The 21,402-nt window shown below is 38.0% G+C and overlaps 1 protein-coding gene across 3 annotated transcripts in view; it reads left to right on the top strand.

Moving 5' to 3' along the window:
- Positions 1-21,402, top strand: part of GRIA4 (glutamate ionotropic receptor AMPA type subunit 4) — a 240,424-nt gene that overhangs the window by 58,934 nt on the left and 160,088 nt on the right. For all 3 annotated transcript variants that reach the window (XM_075050019.1, XM_075050020.1, XM_075050021.1), the window contains exon 3: positions 17,861-18,100. In XM_075050019.1, coding sequence (XP_074906120.1) covers positions 17,861-18,100 — 240 coding nt within the window. The remainder of the gene's footprint in view (positions 1-17,860; positions 18,101-21,402) is intronic.

Here is a 21,402-nt window from a genome sequence, read left to right as displayed (position 1 = left end):
CACCATTTAATTTCTTGAGGTAATATGAAGGTGTGGCAGTAAATAGACAATAGTACGACAGGATGAATAACCTCTACAGCAAGCCCTTAGCCCTATTCTGACATGTCTAGACTTACGCCTTAGGCTGTGTACAGTGTCAAATAATCAAATTGTGTTGTTTAAAATACTCATTGATATATGTTGTTTTATTTTCTGATGCTGAGGGATGACTTCAGGCTAGATTTTGCCCTTGCATGTACACAAGCAATTCCCACTGACTTTGAAGCAAGGTGACTCCACACAGGAGTGGGATATTGTCCCTCAGCCTTTATGGCAATGCAATTATTTAATCAATTGGAGCTGTGTTTTTGTGACACCTCATAGTGCACCTAATCAATAATAAATGATCAGTCAGGATTTCTGGTTTTAGTAAGTGATTGGGAATAAAACATGTTCCTCATTCTGTTAATAACATTACGTCATAGGCTCATCCATGCATAAGCAAGTGTGACTTTCTTTTTGTTTCTGCAGTTGCCTTACTTCTCGTCCAAATTTGGCATGATATAGAAGAATATGATTATCAAGTGCAAATATGATGTACTTTTAAGCCCATACTTTCAGAAGTATATGTACATTTGTGTTCATTGAAATAACCATTGATAGCCTAGGTTTTTAAAGTGTTTTGGTTTTTTTCCTACTAGTTACACTGACTTTGTTCATAGTAGTTAATTACTGCTTGCAATGGGCAATGAAAATTGTGATATCTTGCAGGTAACATCTAGAGGAGGGCTTGTTAACCAATATTTGATTATTTGCCAACAGTATACTGAGCTGTATGAACAGGAGTGGAGCCAGTAGATCATGGGAAGTTCCTACCCACCTTGAGCACCTGCCCTGTGAGGAGAGACTGGGAGAGCTGGGCTTGTTCAGCCTGAAGCAGACAGCTTCAGGGGGACCTAACGGCAGCCCCCAGTGCCTATAGGGAGGTCACATACGAGATGGAGCTGGGCTTAGTGAAGTGGTGCAGGGTGGGAAGATGAGAGACAATGAAAATAAACTGAAACAAGAGAGGTTCATACTTGATATTAAAAAAAAATTGACCCTGTGAGGACAGTCAGGCGGTGGCACAGGATGCCTGGATATGTTGTGCAGTCTGTGTCCTTGGAGGTTTTCAACCGTGACCAGGTGAAGTCCTGAGCAGCCTGGTCTGGCCTGAGAGCTGACCCGTCTGTGAGCAGGAGGTTGGACCAGAGACCTTATAAGGTCCCTCCCAACCTGAATCAACTTGTGATCCTGTTCCTACCCTCCAGCCAGATCACTTGAAATCTGTATATGTTTTTCATTTAAACCTTTGGTTGGTTGAAAAGGCATGATCAGCATAATGAGTGTTTTCTAAAGTTGAAGAATGATTATTTACAGAACTTGATTTGGCCAGTAATTGCATATTTGTATAATAAAATCATTGTGGTACCTAATTACTAATGAGTTTTCTGTATGTTAGAAATGAAAAGATCATAAAACATTTTTGAGACAAATATAATGTGACTTTTTAAAAAAATGCATGTTGTGGTAGCTTTGGACTACCAGAAGTTAATAGGTTTTAATGGCAGAGGTACTTCTAATAAATATGGTAGTATATATGCATTAAAAAATATACTGCAATCCTTATTCAGTAATAAATTCCATTTCTGTTAATGAAATTTTTCCTTGAACAGAACATAGAGTAAACAAGTTAGTCTTGGAGAGAAAGGAAGAACTTGCTTTATAACAACTGTTTTGGGTAGGTCTTGCTGGAACCATTAAAACTGTGGAAAACTGTTTTTAATATTACTTTATCTAATTTTCTAACTAAAAAGAAAAGATTGAACATAGTTTTCTTAAAAACGCTACTTACAACCATCTGCTTTTCTCCAGTATGCCTATAAGCAATATCAATCTGTTATCCTAAGACAGTCAGTTTGATCCTGCAGAGCACTGCAGAGAAAAGCAACACGCACAGAAGCATTTCTGCAGTTCAGAGTTTTGTGTGATTGATTTGGTTTGGGTGCACGTTGCCACAGTCACATTTCATCCACCAACTCTTCAGCCACTGTTAATGATTTTTTGTCATTTTGCTTTTATGTATATAGCAACAGACTATCTGGGAATTATGAATGAATATATGCTAATTAAGACAATAAAGTAGTTTAAAGATACACAAATGTTAATAGGATTTGAAATAAGAGGTAGCTTGAGGCCACTGCTGTAACTAACAGGCCATTTAAAAATTATTAGCATCAGGCCCAGTGGACCAGTAGTAAAGTACAGCTGCCTTTTTAGTACAATATCAGAGCTAGCGGCCCCTAGACCCTGAGCTTTACTCCAGTGATCGCAGCTGTGAACTGTGCTGAACTAATTTTGCTTATTCCTGCAAATGCCAGCATAGTAGCTACTAGCCTTACATAATGCCTGGGGCGATATATACAATATTTTGCTATTTGTAAAGCAATCTTTACAGCAAATTAATTTAAGTACATCAACAAAGACATGTTCTTGCATTATTTACGTCAAGCTGTTAAATGTTTTATTAATTTTCAGTTGTCTTTTTTGCAGACTAAGATTGATACATAAAAGAAGATGGAGTATATTTTTCACTTTGTTGATCAAACAGTTCAATGGAGTGAAGGACTCTTGCATTGGTCAGCCCTAAAGTCCAAAAATAAAATGGAAAACAAGGGTTTCATTTGAGAACGCTACTATTTGAACAGTGAAAGAAGTTTACATAAGGAGACAGATATTTTAAATCTCCTGTGATAACCATGATAAAGAAAAATATTTTGTAATGACAAATTCTGTTTGACAGTTTACCTCCTTTCCCCCCCAGACCCCACAGTACACCTGCCTTTGGTCCATTCACAGAGATAACAGGGTGCCAGCCAACCAATCTCAGCTCCCTTCTTATCTGTCTTCTTTTCTAAAACCATCACCAGCACATTTACCAGCTCTGTAGAAATCCCAATTATAGATAGTCCGTTTCAAAATGCCTTATGGATGAAGCCCCATTCCTGCCAAAGATACGAGGGAACAAAATGAGAGGGCTTGTGCTCCTGTTTTAAATTAGTGAAGTTGTGGAAATGCTTAAGTTGGTGCCTGGAAACCTGGTGTAGCGAAAACAGGATTAGCTGAAAACTGAGGAAGAAACGAAGATACCTGAAAAACATATTTCTGTTACTGCTTTCTTTTTGCTAGGCACTTGCCAAGTACAGAAATCATGACCTCTACCGTCAGAAGGTAAATTTTTTAAGAAAGGATGAAAACTCATTGCATGTAGAAAGATGTTAAGTGGTGCATAAAACTGCATGTTAACATCTGTTTTAGGCTTTGACCATAAATGCCCTCTCACTTAAGTGGTTCTGAATACATTTTGCCATCTTTTTATTATGCTTTACAGATTATTGTTCTTATTTATAAGCTCACAATCTGACAATGTCATAGGAAGAGAGATGGAAACAACATTTTTGATTGTTGTGCCAAGAGCAGGATAGGAAGCCAAGTATCTGTATCACAGTGTGCCTAAGGAGAACAATGGGCAGCTAGTTTTTGAGATGCAGTTTGATTTCTTTGTGTTTATGATTTTAAGCCAGTAGGTTGGACTGCCATGTTTTCGTGTATGGGGAAATACCGTGAAAGAGAACCGTGATTGCAAGAAAGTTTCTGGCATTACTGTAGTCAACAACGTAATAATGCAGTTTAGTGACATCAGTTGATTTTAATCCAAGTTAGCAATTTTGCTCTTGGAGGAGCATATGAAATATGCTAAGCAATTTCTGCCTATTGAAAGGTTGTGTTGTGTTTCAAAGTGGCTACTTGAGTCAAGGGGAGATAGGTCATGCCAAGCATTCAAAACCTTTTCCTACATTCTACAGGCTGCTTTTAATCTGGTAGCCATTAGGAGCTCCAGTTTTGGATAAAGACACCATTTTGTTAGATGTTTTACAAATACAGAGTTACAAAAGAGATGTTCATTCATAACTTAACTTACAATGTAATTATTTCATGTGAAACAATGTTTTGTGAGTGGTAACTATGCTTTATGAGAAAACATAAACATTCTCATCAACTGTTAGGCTCTCAGACAACAGCACATTCATTTCCATAAGTATTTCCTGCCCCAGAATGGAAATGAAATAAACTCTTCTTGTTAAACTAAACATGGAGAAGTATATAAGTAAGACAAATATGTTAGCCACAATTACAAAGTTATGTGCTTTTATTTGGCTTATCTGCCTATTTCTTTTAAAGGCATCTAAGCTAACATCTATCCCATTTTATAGTAGAGGTTTATATGTGTTTAAAATAAATAGCTCTACAGTTTGCATCAGAATAAAAATTTGTGATCCACAGTAATAGAAAACATGCATACATTTTCTTATGATGTATACACAGATGTATTTATGCAGATTTTAAACATATTAAGTCTTGTTTTAGCTGAAAAGAATTATTTAGAAAGCATACTTCATTCATGGCATTTGACACTGAAACCTGCCTTCATATCAAGCAGTTAGAGCTTGAAGTCATTAAACACAGGGGCATGGCCAGAATCCATCTTGCACTCATATCTGATGAGGGTGGTCTTCCATTTAGAAAGTGAATGGCTTTCACTTTAAATAACCTTGGTCAAATGGTTTGTTTATATGTTATTTTTTGAAAGGTAATTCCTTTTTCTCATTATTTTAATGACTATGTGAGACCTACAGCTATTTAGAAATGCCTTTTATACATAAAAAAAGCAGAAGGATTAGTTTTTCAGAGAAAGAAAAAACAGCTTGGTGACAAAACAGGGAAGACAGTGGAAGATGCATTTCCAGTAATCCATGCCAAGCATTTGATTTTAAAGCGACCCAACTGATTGTGGTTGATTCCCACTGGCATAATCGTAGGAGGCTAAGAAGCAGCTCTCTCTCAAAATTAATAGAGAATAAACTGCAAGACACACAGGGGAAAAAAAGGAGGGGGGGGGGGAAGAAAAGAGATAGCTCAAGGTTTCTTAAGCTTTGTACTTTTGGCCCTCCACAGACAGTAATTCCCTAATGTCATTTTCACATGACATGTCCATAGTAAGCAGAATCTACATCTGAAAAATCCCTTAGCTATGATCACTGCATTATCTGGGGAAAACAGCCAAGCTACAAGATGCTGAAAAAACTTCAGTGCAGTGAGATGATCAAAACAACAAGGCAACATAAAGGAACAAGTGCAAGTAATGAAAACACAATCTGTTTGAAATGTTGGTGTGATATGTCTTAAGTAACCATATTCCCAGATATATAGAGTCGCCCAGACAGGCTAAGACCCAAATTTCTTGGAAGAGCAGGAGAGAAAATCTCTCGGTATGGTTTTGTTTTTGTGAAGTTGAGAGTAATAATGCCTAGGATGTTTGAGGGAGGGCCGAAGTATGAAGTACAGAATGATGAAAAAAATCTCAGAGAATTCTTCCTGAACATGCCAGTGATGGATAATAAGGTTATCTACATTCATTTTGGTGATTCTTTGAAAAGATGTATTCATTACTCCAACTATGTGAAGAACTTAAGTGTTAGATCTTTGATTTTCAGATTGGAAAACTCAGAAAAGCTATGTAACATGTATACAGCTAGCAGAAATTAAAATGGGAGTTACAGTGAAAATTTACCAACTCCTTGCCTTTCATTTAGACTGTGTCTATCTCTCCAGGTACCATTTGCCAGTTCATTAGATCAAGGCTAGGAAAACCAGTAAAACCAGTAAGATCAGACCATTTATGTGGTAATTCTAGGCTGTCAGAAGCACTTAAGAGTTCTGGGGAAGCTGTCATTACTAATAGTGATGTGTAAGAAGAAACAACCCAACCAACCAAGAAGTACATTTTGGATGTACATGACAAAGTAAATTTCACATTATTTTTTTAATTTATTTACTCATCAGAACACACTTGCACTAACATAGAAGAAAAATCATGGACGCATGGAAATCTCTTATCCACTACAAATGAAACCAAGGTCCTCAAATGTGAGAAGACTAATAGAACAATTGGCACTTCATATATCTTGATCCCTGAAATGATAGCTCAGAAGATAACCCCTTGGTTGGGGAATAGCTTCAGCAGAGCCTTGTGCACTTCGTCAGCGACTGCTCTTGTGCCAGTATGCAGTCACAGACTGCAGAAGGCAGCAGCAGAATTTTGAGATCTTGAGAGGAGTTTTTTCTCTCTGACCAAGTTGTATAAAATCTCATGATGTGATACCGTGTTCCATTTATCTGACAGTAATATGAGTTTCAAATTCTGCTTCATATAATCAAAGGGAAGGAAGTAAAGGAAAGGACAAACAACAGATTTCATCAAAAGTATTCAGAAACTCTTCTTATGGAAGTCCCAGTTGTGAGAAAAAACAACTGAAAAGGGTTTTTTCAGGTTAAGGTGTGTGTAATTAGAAAACAGCTTTTATTAAGCCATGGGAAATCAGGAAAAACAGATAAGATTTTCATCACATATGTTCTCTTAACATTTCAAATGTTTTAAAAAATTAGAAACCATGTTTTCTGGCTCCTTAAAAGATACTTAGATCTAAGAGGGGCCAAGGAACCAATGTTGTATTTAATGTTATTTAATCAATATTGTGTGGTGAATGCCTGTTGATCTCACTGAGGCCAAAAAGAATCCATGGCCCCATTTGTTCTAAATGGTAAACAGCAAAGTAAAAAGAATTATTTAAGATTATATCATAATGCAATAGCATGAATCAAAATAAGCAATGATATAAGTTGCAAGTAGGGGACTTGGTACAACATCTGTTGCTGAGGGAATAAAGTAGCAAAAATTCCACCCTCACCCCTGCCAATATTCAAAAGCCTGGACCCGACCAAGCGCATTGCACTTCAGTGGACAAGCCATTTTGGCTGGAAGATTAAGATGGAAGAATAAGAAATTGGGAGACAGACTCAACAATGAAAGAAAAACAGAGTTCCAGCAATGTATCAAATGGCATCATTCCCCTCAGGACAGGCTTTAATTCTAGAAATAAAACTACAAACCAGACAAAAAAACCCATCTCCATTCAAGTTTGAATGACAGCCACCTAAGGACCTTCATCTTCATGCAGGACCAAGTTAGTCACATCTTTCATGATTTACTGCCTTCCTTTCCTTTCTTTTCCCAGATGTTTCAGAGATCTGAGGAGACATTTCCTAAGTCAGAGGGAGCACTTAGATGACTAGTCCCCTTTTAAAGTCACATGGAAGTTTAGTACCAAACTTCCCTGATACGTTAAGAAATGCTTTACTTGAGCTTCTTCAAATTACAGCAGAGTTCATGTTTTGTTTCAGTTCAGCTAAATTAGAATACCAGGTTTGACCTAAAGAAGCACCATTGGTTCAAAGTATAAGGTATAAATGATGATAATGCATCCATCAAAACAGTGTAGGTCAGGAGCCATACTGTATGGCTCCACCTCTCATATCTCCTATGAAATTCAGTTAATTCCCATCAATGACAGTTTTGCTGGTAAGAATACTACAAAATTAACATGTATTTCTCCAAAATTAAGAAAAAAATTATTGTTGCTATTTTTTTCCGAAAACTACAAATAGTTCTTCTTTTGCATAAGAAAATTCTCTGATTATGTAGCTATGTATAAAAAGCTATTTTTATGTAATCAACTGCACATTTTGTAAGATCCCCCCCCATTTAAGATTGTACTGGGGTTTTTTTAGTTCTTTTTCTTCTGGAAAGAAAAATGTCTGTTTAAATGTGCCTATTTTCTCACTTTTCAAGATAAAAAGAAAAAAGAAAGCTAATGTTGTAGAAAATTGGGCCATCAGAGGATTACTTCTTAAAACAAAATTCAGACTTCTCTTTGTTCTGTTTCATTAAAATGGGATGTGGGGGCAGGTTTTATAAAATCTTACATTTTGGGGGGAAAAAACAAGCTGCAAAGAAATTTATTTTCTCTACAAAGGAATGTTTGGATGAAGTTCAGATTTGAAATGAAAGAAATAATGTGTCTCATAAGGAAATGAATCAATCCAAGAACAGCAAAAAATGTTTAATCACACAGGCAATCTAGATAAGTTATAAAACATGATTTCTCTAGATATTCATCTAATGAGGATGAGCTTTCCCTCAGCTGGCAAACTGAAGAGGTGATATGATTTTGCAAGAAGATCTCTAACCACTATGTGAGTATCTGAGTTGAAGTGTTAACCTCAATTAAGCAACTGGGAGTTTTACCATTGATTCCGTAAACCATTTTTTTTACTGTAGTCCAGTATAAATTCCATGCAATCTGTTATGCCTCCTAAGTGTCTATCCTGAAGGAGGTAAAAAAAAAAAAGAAAAAAAAAAGAATAGACATTGTGCCTTTGAGAAAACCTGCCAGCTTCATGGGAACTTTCTACCAAAACCTTCGTGTTTAACTTTTTTAAAAATTTCTATGGTTTTGGAAAGCTTGGCAGTCTAATGTGGTATTGATACTTTTACCAGTTTTTAAAAACAGCCATAAAAACGACTATGAAAGGTAAATGCTGCATGTGGATTCTCTATGGGAGAGAGTTCAAAGAGAAAGTTTTGGCAGAGTTAGGGAAATACACATGTATGTGTGTTGCCACACAGCTATAAATACCAGATCCATGGATTGCACAGGAGTGGAGGACAAAGGCACAAAGACTGGATAATTTACTGCAGAGAGAGCTGTAAAGTACTTTTAAAAATGAGAAAAGGTTTGTTAGCATTCAGCAAATGTGAAATTCATGAGGGGAGTTCTGTCAAAGAGGTTAGCCAGGTCACAGTGGAAAGAGAAATTTTATAAATAAACCCAGTGAAAACGTTTTCTTGTTGTGTAAAAATGTTCCATTGGATTGAAATTATTTGGAATTACATATTAATGAAAGTAAAATACTTTAGTGGTGCTGAAATTTTCCGATGGAAAGTACTTAAAGATTGAAGCGGTTTTCCTCATAGAAATTTATGAAAGGTGAAGCTACTTTGTGTTCTCCATCAAGAAATGAGAGTTGTCAGCACTTTTCAGGAAAATAGAGATAGGGTGTCTGTATCTGAGAAATACCTGCAACCCCTGGCTGGGAGGGATCTGTGCCCATTGTATGATGAGGGCCTCAGAGAAGGGCAGCTCCAAATCTCATTGAATCTAGGGATGGACAGGTGAGAAGAACGTGGAGATACATTTCCTAAAGTGAGACTTTTGTAACAATTTTTAAATGTAGCTATCTGAATGTAGGTGCCAAGTCTTTCACAGTTGCATAGTCTGCTTTACAGCCAAGAGAGATAGGTATCGCTGCTGGATGAATCAGTACACTTAATTTATCACTCATCTTAAGCTGGGATGATCTGTCTTCTGAATATACCTTCTTCTGTTTTAGAGGCAGGCAAAGAAAAAAAAAGATAAATTAAAACCTAACTTTCAGGTGGTAAGAGTCATTTGAGACAATCCCCTCCACTGTCCCTGCATGCATTTACATGTACAAAGACACACATGTGCCTTTCACAAATTCTTTTGGGATTGGCTTGGAGGAAACTTTAATCAGTGTATTAATTTGTGAAGAGTAAAGCTTGCTCCATGTGAAGCATGGAGAAGAGTTCAGCAGTTGGATCTACAAGTCAATCTTGTCTGGTCTCTATGGCCCTCTCTTTTCTGTTATTTTGGGCATCTCTCAGGGTAACCTTTGAAAGTTAATGTTCTGTAACTTAATAATCTGGTATAAGACATCACGCACAAAATACTATACTACAATGTTCAAACTGATTTTAAAAGAAGAAAATACTGTGCATGTTAGTTAAGCTAATTCAATTCCATTTTCCGTTCAATAGGCAAGAAATGTGCTATTACTTTCTGCTATTGTTTCAGGAATTGACTTTGAGCAGAAATAGTCTTTTAGAGAAAATTCACAAAAATTGTTTATGGAAACTTAATTATTAATTAAAAAATGTAACAAGTTTGTATCTTGCTTTGCAATATGTTCTCACATCTGCAGTTGCACAAACAAAACTGCATTTTCTAAATTACCTTTTGATCTAGCACTTTATAACAAGATTTTTGTTGTTGCTAGAAGAGTATTTTTAAATGAGCTGGCTAGTCAGTTACAGAGTACTAGAAGTAACCCATTGCTGTGGGTTACATATAGAAGTCACTCGTGAATTTTCTTTGCCTCAAGTTTGATGGATCCATCTGTTGATCTCCAGATAAATACTCCTGCACACTCTTCAGTATGCGCTTAATTTTATGCAAGCAGCTAAACACACTGACCTTTAAGACAAGTGCTTACGTGTTTTTAGGGTTCCAGAATTTACTATAGAATTGCAAGATAAAGGTCCATTAGGTGTAACGTTTATACACATTGGGGTAGCACTCAGAAGCCACGGCTGAGACAGTTGGACCATTGTGCTAAACTTTTTACAGACATCTAATAGAGGACTGGCCTTCCTGTCAAGTACTTATAGTCCAAAATAGACCAGAGAGTTGAAACTTCAAGAACTGAGACATGGGAATGTGAAGTGATTTGCTCCAGAGTATGAATTCGGTCTCAGAGATTCAGTGCCCAACATACCAGACTTCTCATTATGCAGTTGCATTATAGGAGGATAAACATTTGAGAGTAATAAATATTTGAGAGGGTAATTTTTGTGATTTTTTTTTTTTTTTTTAACAGGAAAGATCTTAATTTAGTCTCTTTTTGTTCACCTCCATCATTAACACTCTATTAAATTGTAGAGCAATAAACTGATTTTAGTTAAAGTAATGATGTGATATTATTTCTGGTTATAATACTTTAGGTATGATGCTGCTCAGAGTGTGATGCACACCTCCTGAATGCAGGGGAAGATAATTCTTTTGCTTGAAGAAGTTTGTGATTGAAAGGCAAAGGCAGATGATGATTTAGAGGGTGCAGGGCCTATAAATAGAAAATTAATAGGGTTGTGATGGATACTTGTTTCATTAGACACAAAAAAATCTCACCATATAATTTGTAAGAAACTCCTTGTTTCCTTTTTCCCCTTTTTTGGATAGAAGTATTTAGAAATATTCTTTTTTATTCGAGACAGTTCTTAAGGTAGTAGTAAACTGGTCCTAACACATCTATAATGTTTTTCATCTAAACACTTCATGTAACACTGTTTTCTCTTTTATAATCCAGTCATCTTATATCAGTGATTTAATTCATGAAGGTACCTCATTAAGTTGGTCTCAGTGCTGGGAATTTTTCTTAATGCAACAGCATAATTTAGTATAAAAACAGCAGTCTCAAACACAATGCAGAGGAAGAGCATATTTGTATCAAATTTGTACTGGATTTGGGTGCAAGATAGTTGAAAACTACATGGGGATCAATTTGGATCACTTGTCTTGTAATTCTAGAGGTCTGACTGGCCTTGCGTCCTCTTCCAGGAGGTGGAGGTCAGTGGAGTGATCAGGAGGAAATGGATCAGGGAGCACAGAGGAGAAAGAGAGTTTTGGGATGTTCTGTGTAAAATGAGTAGAAACTTCTTCTGACATTTTAACAGGAAACTCTAATCTCAAAGCTGTTTTAGAAATATTACTTCATCTCATCCCAAGTGTTGGAGCTTTCACACGTATAAGTCGATAAATCATTTGACCTTGGGAGCCAGGTCCTTATTTAGATTAAATGATTCTCCCTTCTGTGATTTATCTCACTTGTAGAGCTTGCATCTCCATATGGCTAGGCTGTTCCTCTTGGGAGGAGTTCTTTAGGTTGAGAAAATTCGCCTAGTACTTTTTTTACATCAGTGCTGGCAAATGCACGTGCACAGCAGCTGAACTGAGTATATGACTGTGATCCATGAGGACATGAATCACTGACAGCATTGCAGGCACACCTCAAAAGAAAGCCTTCATATACTATTGTGGTGGCAAGGAAATGTAACTACTTAGATAATTTTTTGAAGTTTATTGCTGTCTCGAGTTTATCAGGTGTATTGGATTTCTGTGGACAGGTTTTGGTTAGGGGGGAGCTATGGGGGCAGCCTCTGTGAGAAGATGCCAGGGGCCACCCCCATGTCAGACAGAGCCAGTTTTCAGTTGGCTCCAAAATGGATCCACCACCTTCCAAAGCTGAGCCCATCAGTGATGCTGTGGTGCATCTGTGATAACATATTTAAGAAAGGGTGAAAAACACTGCTTAGGAGCAGTGAGAGAGAAGAGAGAAAATTCGAGAGAAAAAAACCCAGCAGACACCAAGGTCAGGAAAGAAGGAGGGGGAGAAGGTGCTCCAGGTGCCAGAGCAGAGATTCCCCTGCAGTCCATGGAGAAGACCACGGTGACATAGGTTGTCCTTCTGCAGGCCATGGAGGACCATGGTGGACCAGATATCCACTCTGCAGCCCATGGAGGACCCTATGCTGCAGCAGGTAGATGTGCCCTTAAGGAAGCTGAAGCCTGTGGAGAGCCCACAACAGAACAGGCTTCTGGCAGGAGCTGTGGCCCATGGAGAGGAGCCCACGCAGGAGCAGGTTTTCTGGCAGGACCTGTGGCCTGTGGGGGACCCACGCTGGAGCAGTCTGTTCCTGAAGGACTGTACCCCATGGAGAGTACCTATGATGTAGCATTTCTTGAAGAACTGCAGCCCATGCGAAGGACCTATGTTGGAGCAGTTTGTGAAGGACTGTATCCCATGGTGGGGACCACAGGCTAGATTAGGGGAACAGTGTGAAGAGGAACGAGCGGCAGAGACAAGTTGTTATGGACTGACCACAATCCCCACTCGCCATTTGGATCTCCAAAGCATAGGAGGAAACAAAGAGACAGCAGTGAAAGAGTGTCCTCATCTCTGGAAAACTTCTGTTACACAAACTGCACTGAGTCTTTCAATTTTTGTGCTCCCAGTTTGTGAGTTTATGGCGTATCAGTGGGCCTGTCAATATACCTGTAACAGCCAGCTGTGCCAGGGCTTCCCACGTAGGAGCCTAAACCTAGGGAAAAGCATTTTTAAATGCTCGTTCCAGAGCTTGTGTCCTGAAAGACTGAGGGTCTGAGTCATGGCTCTGAAGCAAGATCTACCATGTTACTTCTGTGTTAGACTGTGGATCTTCCAGATTCCTACCTATATGGTATAGGTACCATATAGGCTGCTGAGCAAAACTAATGCTGTTGGCAGACCAGCTGTGCTCTGCTTATCACACTTCATTTTGTAAATATATTGTTAGGGTAGTGTTTTATTTGTCTCTTGCAGAAACTATAAAAGTTTTGGGTGTGGCCACATAATAAAACAAGACCAATATCATGTATATATATGTGCAGGTATGTATGTGTATGTGTATTTGTACATCCACATTTCTCACAAACTTTAACTTGACCTTTTCTGTGTCATTTTCATGGTTATGATTACAGCTGTATTTGGACTCTGACTTCCCCCGTGCCTATTTAGAGGATTTAAGCTATCTGGGTATAACTTCTGGAAATCAGTGACTAAGAAGAAGTTGGGATTTTTTGCTTTTTGTTTTTCAAGAAAAGATTTGTGGTTTAAGTGTGAGACTTGTCTTTAGAACAGTAACAGGGACTTTGGGAAGCCTTTCTCACAGAGAAAGAAGACCGCATGTGGCTTGACTGTGTGTCTCAGTAAACCTGCAGTGTACAATTTTTGCCATTTTGACATTATGATTTCTTTTTATAACTGAAGGTCCTGTGACTCGCCTATTCTTTTAAAGTGATAGTACTATCTTGTAGTTTTATCGGCTAGAATAGAACATATCTAATTCATAATGCAGCTACTGCAATAACATTATCTTGGCTATTTAAGGTGCATTGCAATGTCTTCTCTGGAGTCTGACCTCCACATTCATCTTATCTTCGGTGAGACCAATGGCATTGCAAAATTTTCAAGAGAAAATCATATGTGTAATACTGGCATTAAGTTGTCATCTATGAAAAGATGTCTGGTTTAAAGACAAGTTATTATTCAATGTATTTTGAAGTATGCTCATGAAAATGTATTTGTCACTGCTTTATATTTATGGGGGAAAAAATCTTGAACAAAATTTTCTTAGAATGCTAATATGAGACTGTGTTTTACCCAGCATAATTTAGTCCATTTATAATAAGTAAAATGCCTTTAGAAGTGTAAGAGGAGTAGGTAAAGAATTGGGAAATCCAGGTAGTAATGTTTGCCTAGAGGCACTTTCTGAGAACAGTAGTGAGTCAGAATGCAAATCCTCATGGCTTTGCTGATTTTTGTGGTCGCTGTTGATTACTGTAAAATTGATTCAGGAGCATTGCAGCATCTCTGCATATGTTTAAACCTAATCTCCATAGTGTCACAGGCATTTTTCCTCTCTGTGGGTATTGTACTGAGTAAGAAAAAATTTTCCTACCCTTCATCTTAGCATTTTTTCTTATCAAGGAGCAAAGAATGACACTATTCAGTAACTTCACAGTCTTGATCTGGAGTATAGTAGCACAAGTTTTCTTGGATTGGTTATTTCAGGACTTCAGTGATAGTCAGATGATGTTTTATTGCATTTGGATCTAGGCTGCAGCAAGGATAGTTTGCTTTGAGAATGTGAAAAATTATTATCGTGTTATTTTATTTAAAAGTATTTTGGGGTCATACCGTGTTATTTAATGAAACTTGTAGTTTGACTTTTTTCTCTCTCTTTTTTAACTCCATCCTGAGAATGAATTTGAGCTTTAACTCCACTAGAGTGTACAATTTCACAGTTTGGCATTGATTTACTGAATTTTTCATCATGTAGAATCCTACTGTATGGACCGTGTGTTACGAAAAGTACCCTTTGCCCATGTAAAACTAAAAAGCAAGGCAATGCAGGGCCTTATCAAGGGTTTTCTCTAAACAGAAAACACGTTAAGTAACTACCACTTACATATACAAGGTCTACATTCAGCTATTTCAGTTGGCAAAGTTAACTGGACTGTGTTTGAAAATAGAGGAGGCCTGCCATTTCCTCACAGAAACACTTGTAAAACACTGAGAAATCCCTTTGCAAGGGAAAGTAACATGCAGGATGTGACTCCAGAACTGAATGAATAATTACACAAGAAAGATATAAGAAACAAGTGTTGAAAAAGTATTATTAGTAAGAAAGATTCTGTTAAAGAAATCAGGAGGTATAGAGGACATTTGCTGCAGAAGTGAGAGACTAAGTTAGGCTGCTAGTGAAAACTGAAACTTGCAAAGGACATTAATACAACAGTAGAAGGTCATTTACATCTTTAAATACAAAGACAGGAAATAACAAAATAATTGAAGCTGTTACATGTTGATGATGGGACACAAAACCAGGAAAATCTATTTAGAGACGTAAAACTAATAGATGCTTCACATCATTGATTTTCACTCAAGGAGGATGTTGACCTTAAAAGCAGTGCGGTGGCTAATGGGAATAGGGAAACCACCTCTTTCTTCTATGGTTCTTAAAGAATTGGTTTACTGAAGGGTAGATGCAATAACAAGTGCTTCTTAGTAGAGCTGTTAAATGAGTTGTGATATGTATGATCAGTGAATAGGAAATACAATACCTATTTTTAAAGGGGGACATAGAATCTGGCAGCCATGGACCTAGCATCTTAACATCAATAGACTGTAAAGTTATAGAACAGATTTTGATGGAAAGAAAGATTTAAAATATGACTATAGACAGAAAATGGCATAAAATGCAACCAGAAGTTATTAAGGTAGAAAGTATGGGATTAATCCATATCTTCCAACTGCCGAGAGAATGAAGTAAAATAGACATGCTCTAAGAGAAGTCATTTATGAAAATAGAGACAAACAGGAGAGTTAAAAGGCAGACATGAAAGTAAGAGAAAGATGGCAACAAATGCTGGTAGAAGAGGAGGTGCCAGACTGCAGAAGCATAGCTACAGAATGAAGCTACTAAAAGGCTGATTTTTATGGTAGACACAGAGGTAAAAAGTCAAAGTACCCTGATGGAATTTGCTGGTGAGACAGATACAGACATCGATAGATATTCAGAGCAGGCTAAGAATGTAATTGTGGAAGTAAACAAGGAGTACAGTAATAGCTGTGACATGATGGAAAACAAATAATAGTGACTAATAAAAATATTACACTATAAGCAGAAACTCATAATTTGGAAATGGCCCAGAAGGAAGAAGGAGCAGAATTTTCATCCTGAGATGATCGTCAGCCATCACTGAGGTGCAGACTTAGAAAAACACAATGTGATCTTAGGATATGTCAGCAGAAGTATTTTACAGTAGAGATGGGAAAGTAATGTAAAAAGAAGCAGAAAGCCTTCAACTGAAATTCTAAGCATGTTGGTCATCTGTGTTCAAGAAAGATGAGATGAAACTGGGAAAGCACAGAACAATACTTTTTAGGATGATTAGTGGAATGGCAAGCCAGTTATTTGATGAGTCTAGGAGAATGTATGTTGTGTGGTCCAGCAAAGAAAACACTAAGAGGGTTTCTAAGAGCTGTGTATCAACATACTGAAAGGGAACTTAGGGAAAGCTTTTAAAAAAGCTTTATTTATATATAATCTGGCCATGAAAATCCTTAGGTTGGGGGCTGTAACAGTGGGGCAACACATAAAATCACAGAACTGCCCTCAAGCCACTTACCCCAGTTCTGGCATCAGAACTGGATAAATTACCCAAGTCTAAGGAGAAAAATGCACAATATTTATTTTTTGCTCTTTATGCGGGAAATGTAATAGGAAAGAATTAAAGCTGAACTGATTTGAATCAGCCCATTTGCTAAGTGTGTATGCTGTACCCTGACTGTGCTGCTCTCACAGGATGACTGTGACCTCCAGGCTGGAAGAGAGGAAGCTATAACCTAGTTAAAAAGGTGTGACTTTTAGGTTTTCCTATGTTTAGGCTACATGGAAGAATGGGTTGTAAGGAGGGAGGGTCTGGAACAGGAGAGCATAGGAAATACATACTTAGGAGAAAATAGATACAATTATCCCCTAACTGACTGTTCCTTTCTCCATATTCTGGGATGGGTAACTGTATTAATGATCACACAGTTTCTAATAAGTTGTTTTGTACTTCAGAAAAAGCTGGATGTTTTTCATTGGGCCCTTTATGAGTTGCTAGAAAGGCAGTACCAAGAAGTATCAAGTATCAAGAATATACCCTTTTGCCTGCTTTTATGTGCATAGATCAGTAAAGCCCTTATCCAATCTGCTGAAATCAATTAAAGTCTTTCACTATGTCTTAAATGAGTCCAAGAACAAATCAAAACTCAGAATATATATTCAGGTCATTTGTTTTCTGGTTTTGAGGTTGACACAGAGTAGAAATAAAAGGTGCGGGGCAGAAGTCTGGTCACGTCGACTTACTACATTTTCCTTCAACTGCTCTCTTAAAGTCAGGGAGATTATTCATGAAATAGGTTTTTACTCGATGTCTGTAGTAGAATTTTAATGTAGCACAAAGGCTCCCTGCTTAAAAGGGAGTGAAGGTTCTACAATGTTACAATTCAAAATGTCCAAATTTCACTTATGAGGTCAGTAACATTTTTGTGATAATTTTCACATTTTAAAATGTGAATACTTTTCTGCTTAAGGTAGTGGAAATGCTAAATGCCTGATAATATGCAGAGCTATGGTTAAAATAGCATATGTTGACTTTTCACTGGTGTGCAAAAATATGTTATTTATTTTACATTTTATTTTAGAGTAAAACCACTATAGATAATGTAATGTTTTATGAATAGGATCCAAAAGTGACAAAATATTATTTAGCTAATTATTTATTGGTTTCCAGAATGAAACACGTGTGATAGCTGAAGTTAATTATACAAGCAGAAATGGAAATCTGTAAATGAAAGATTTGGGGATGTTGGAATGCGTAAGTACATGCTTACAGATCTTGTCGTTAGCTGAACTCTGTTTTTCTTTTCCTTTCAGTTTGCTCCCAGTATTCTAGAGGAGTTTTTGCCATTTTTGGACTATATGATAAGAGGTCAGTACATACCTTGACCTCATTCTGCAGCGCCTTGCACATCTCCCTCATCACGCCGAGTTTCCCCACGGAGGGTGAGAGTCAGTTTGTGCTGCAGCTGCGGCCATCTCTGCGGGGAGCCCTCCTGAGCTTGCTGGATCATTATGAATGGAACCGCTTTGTCTTCCTATATGACACAGATCGAGGTGAGTTGTGGCCCAGCTTTCTTACCTCTTTCGTTCAGATGACTTTTGCAAGAACTGTGCATTTTTATATCATACTGAGAGCTTGGGGAGTCAAATTTTAAAGGGCCTTTGAGGTGAAATACCTCTGACTGACCAGCTGTGTGGCTTAAGGAAGAATTCCTTCGTCTGCAAAAATTGGATATTGGATGCACACAGTATGTAATCGACCGGCCAAAACCTGTGCTTTAAGACTAGAATACTAAAACATTTTAACTAATGTTAGTGAAACAAAGACACAGTTCAATAAGCAGAATTTTACAGAATTTTTGCTTTTCACTCTTCAACTCTTTTCATAAGTGACAGCAGTACAAAGAAGTAGTGAGGACCAGGCACTTCTCTGCACCTGCAATGGTGTAAGCTGAGATGTGAGCCAGCCCCTTGGGGCTTCCATGCTTTGGAAGCTCAAGGCAGAAAGAGGCTCGCTCAGCGTGAGGCCCTCAGGCTGCAGCAGAGAAGTGGAGGTAGGAGGAAGTACCTGCCAGACAAGAGGTATCCATGGGGCAGCAGAGGCAAGGAGTGCTGCAGTAGCCCATCTTCTACTCCTTTCATCTGGAGTTATCTCTGTGATGGACTACACCTTTATAAAATATATAGCGCATTACACAAAAGGCTACACTTTCTATCCACATTCTTCATTCCACAGCCCAGAGTATCTCAGAACCTTGTAAGTGGTAAAAAACTGCGTCACTGCGCCTCACCACTCAGTGCTGAATTGAGAAGTAAAATCTGTTCTCCACATTGTGTGTTCATTCCTCTGGCAAAGCCCTTTGCCTTTGTTTATGGAATAGGATTGAGCCAACATGGCTGAGCTTCTGTGAAAGAAGCAAGATTTTTATGTTGATGGCTTGCTTTCAGAGGGGAAGCAAGCAGCATAGCTGTAGTCAAATAATTATTTTACTACAGCTCTTTCAATATAGCTCCCCATGTGGACAGTCTATTTTGGAATTAAAGTGGCTTTATTCCAGTATAATTACTCTGCAGTAGAAATAGGGAATTATATTGATCTAACTAAATCTGTTTAATTATTTGATTATGGCTATAGAAGTCAGTTTTCTCATATATACAAGCACTAAATTTTAGTGAGTTTTTAGCTTGATATACTGCCCAAATAACCTGAATTTAAATCAAAAGGAGTGGTGGAACAAAATGAAAGGGTTTATATTGTTCCTTTTTTTTTTTTAAGTAAAAATTTTTTTAATGTCTGCTGGACCTACAAAGGAAGATCTGGGAAGTGTTATAGAATGTATTAGATAACTGGAAAGAGAAAAAATAGCAAATTTAAAAAGTATTCCTACTCAAGACATAGTTATGGGTAACAAGAAAATAAGCACGTAATTACAGGTGTGATCCTACAAATTCAATAAATTGTTAAGAGAAGAAGTGCACAACCTGCAGTCACCTTTCTCATCTAAATTCATACGCTTAATTAGATTGAGACATCATTTTTAAGCATCCAATGTCACACCAAGGGCAGTTTCAGAATGTCATCTGTACCAGTGTGGTTAATAAACAATTCTTACGGCACTGAACTCAGCAACTCTGAACTCATCAGTGTGTCTTTGATAAATAGATGACATTTGGCAGCTTGGATGCAGTGGGTGCTACATTGGATAGTCTCTCAAATTCTGAACAGGTCTTGTGACTCAGTTTAATGCAGGAGAAAATAAGATTCAATTTATCTTTAGGTATTAAGATGACTGTAAAGATACATCATTGCTGAATAATTTTCACTACCATTACAAAATAGAAATTTTTAATGTGAAGCTGAGGTATAATAAGAAAAAAGTAAGTATCATCTCGCACTACCAGTGTAACTGGAAAAAGAAAAAAAAATCATTGATGTTGAGTCATAGGGTCTCTGTCAGTGAGGCAGAACTTAACTTTGTCCAGATTTTTGCCAATTACATGCCAGATGTTTCCCTGTCTCTGAGCAGCCCCATCCAACCAAACTGAAGGAAGGGGAACCCCCTTAGCCTTTGGTTTTGATACTGGGCCTGCGAGTTGTTATTTGAAGCTTAACTGGGAAGCTTTAAATAAAATCTTATGGGGCAAGGCAAGCACTGAGCATAAATTCCAGCCAGACACAGTAGCTGTGTGTGAAGAAGGCAGCATTTAGCAGCTATTAGTTAGTACTGTAAAAGGCAGAAGTCCTTGGCAGAAGGCGATGTGACAGAATAAACTTAGGTAAACCTTCAGCAGCAGGGGTAATGTGCTGGGGTGGGCAAATGCATGTTGCTTTCAGACCTGTTTTCCCAGCCTTTCCATCCTGCTTGCTCCTTGGTTCTGTTGCCTGCAGTTCAGTTGCTGTTTGCTCTTAGGGGGTGAACAATTAAATCCTATTATTAAGGTAGGTTCCCCTGCTGTATCACTCTGTTCATCTCTTTGACAGCCCCTCAGCTCCCTGCAGGACCCCAGTCTCTTTGCTGCTGGCGGCATCTATGTTAACATTTTAGTTCAGATCAGGAATACACTTTTCTCACGTCTTTCCAAGTCTTGCCCACATACTGCACTTGGGTTTACACCATGGAGTAGTCTTGGAGCTCGCAAACTCACTCCCCCCCATCCAGTGGAGAAAATCGGGAAAAGAAGTAAAACTCGTGGGTTGAGATAAGAACGGTTTCATAAAACAGAAAAGAAGAAACTAATAATGATAATGATAACACTAATAAAATGACAACAGTAGTAATAAAAGAATTGAAATGTACAAATGATGCGCAGGGCAATTGCTCACCACCTGCCGACCGACACCCCGCCAGTCCCCGAGCGGCGATTACCTGCCCCCGCTTCCCAGTTCCTAAACTAGATGGGACGTCACATGGTATGGAATACACCGTTGGCCAGTTTGGGTCAGGTGCCCTGGCTGGGCAGGAGAAGCTGAAAAATCCTTGACTATAGTCTAAACACTACTGAGCAACAACTGAAAACATCAGTGTTATCAACATTCTTCACATACTGAACTCAAAACATAGCACTGCACCAGCTACTAGGAAGACAGTTAACTCTATCCCAGCTGAAACCAGGACATGGTGGCTTCAGCTATTATATTAAATCTCCCTTTCTGATGTTCTGCCAAACTTAGAGTCTGGAAAATCACTGTTCTGTGACAGGATGAAGATACTAGGAAGAATAGCAAAGGTACAAAATGAATTCGATCTAGCAGGGGACGTTACAGGAAAGGAGAAGAGGTTTTGCAAAAGACATTAGACCTAAGAGAAAGATGAAGGAAAAATCAGCTCATTATTTAACAGGAAAAGTGAGCAAGT

Source organism: Buteo buteo, chromosome 18 (assembly GCF_964188355.1).
Source record: "Buteo buteo chromosome 18, bButBut1.hap1.1, whole genome shotgun sequence".
NCBI classification, from domain to species: Eukaryota; Metazoa; Chordata; class Aves; order Accipitriformes; family Accipitridae; genus Buteo; species Buteo buteo.
This window is presented reverse-complemented; position numbering and strand designations above follow the sequence as displayed.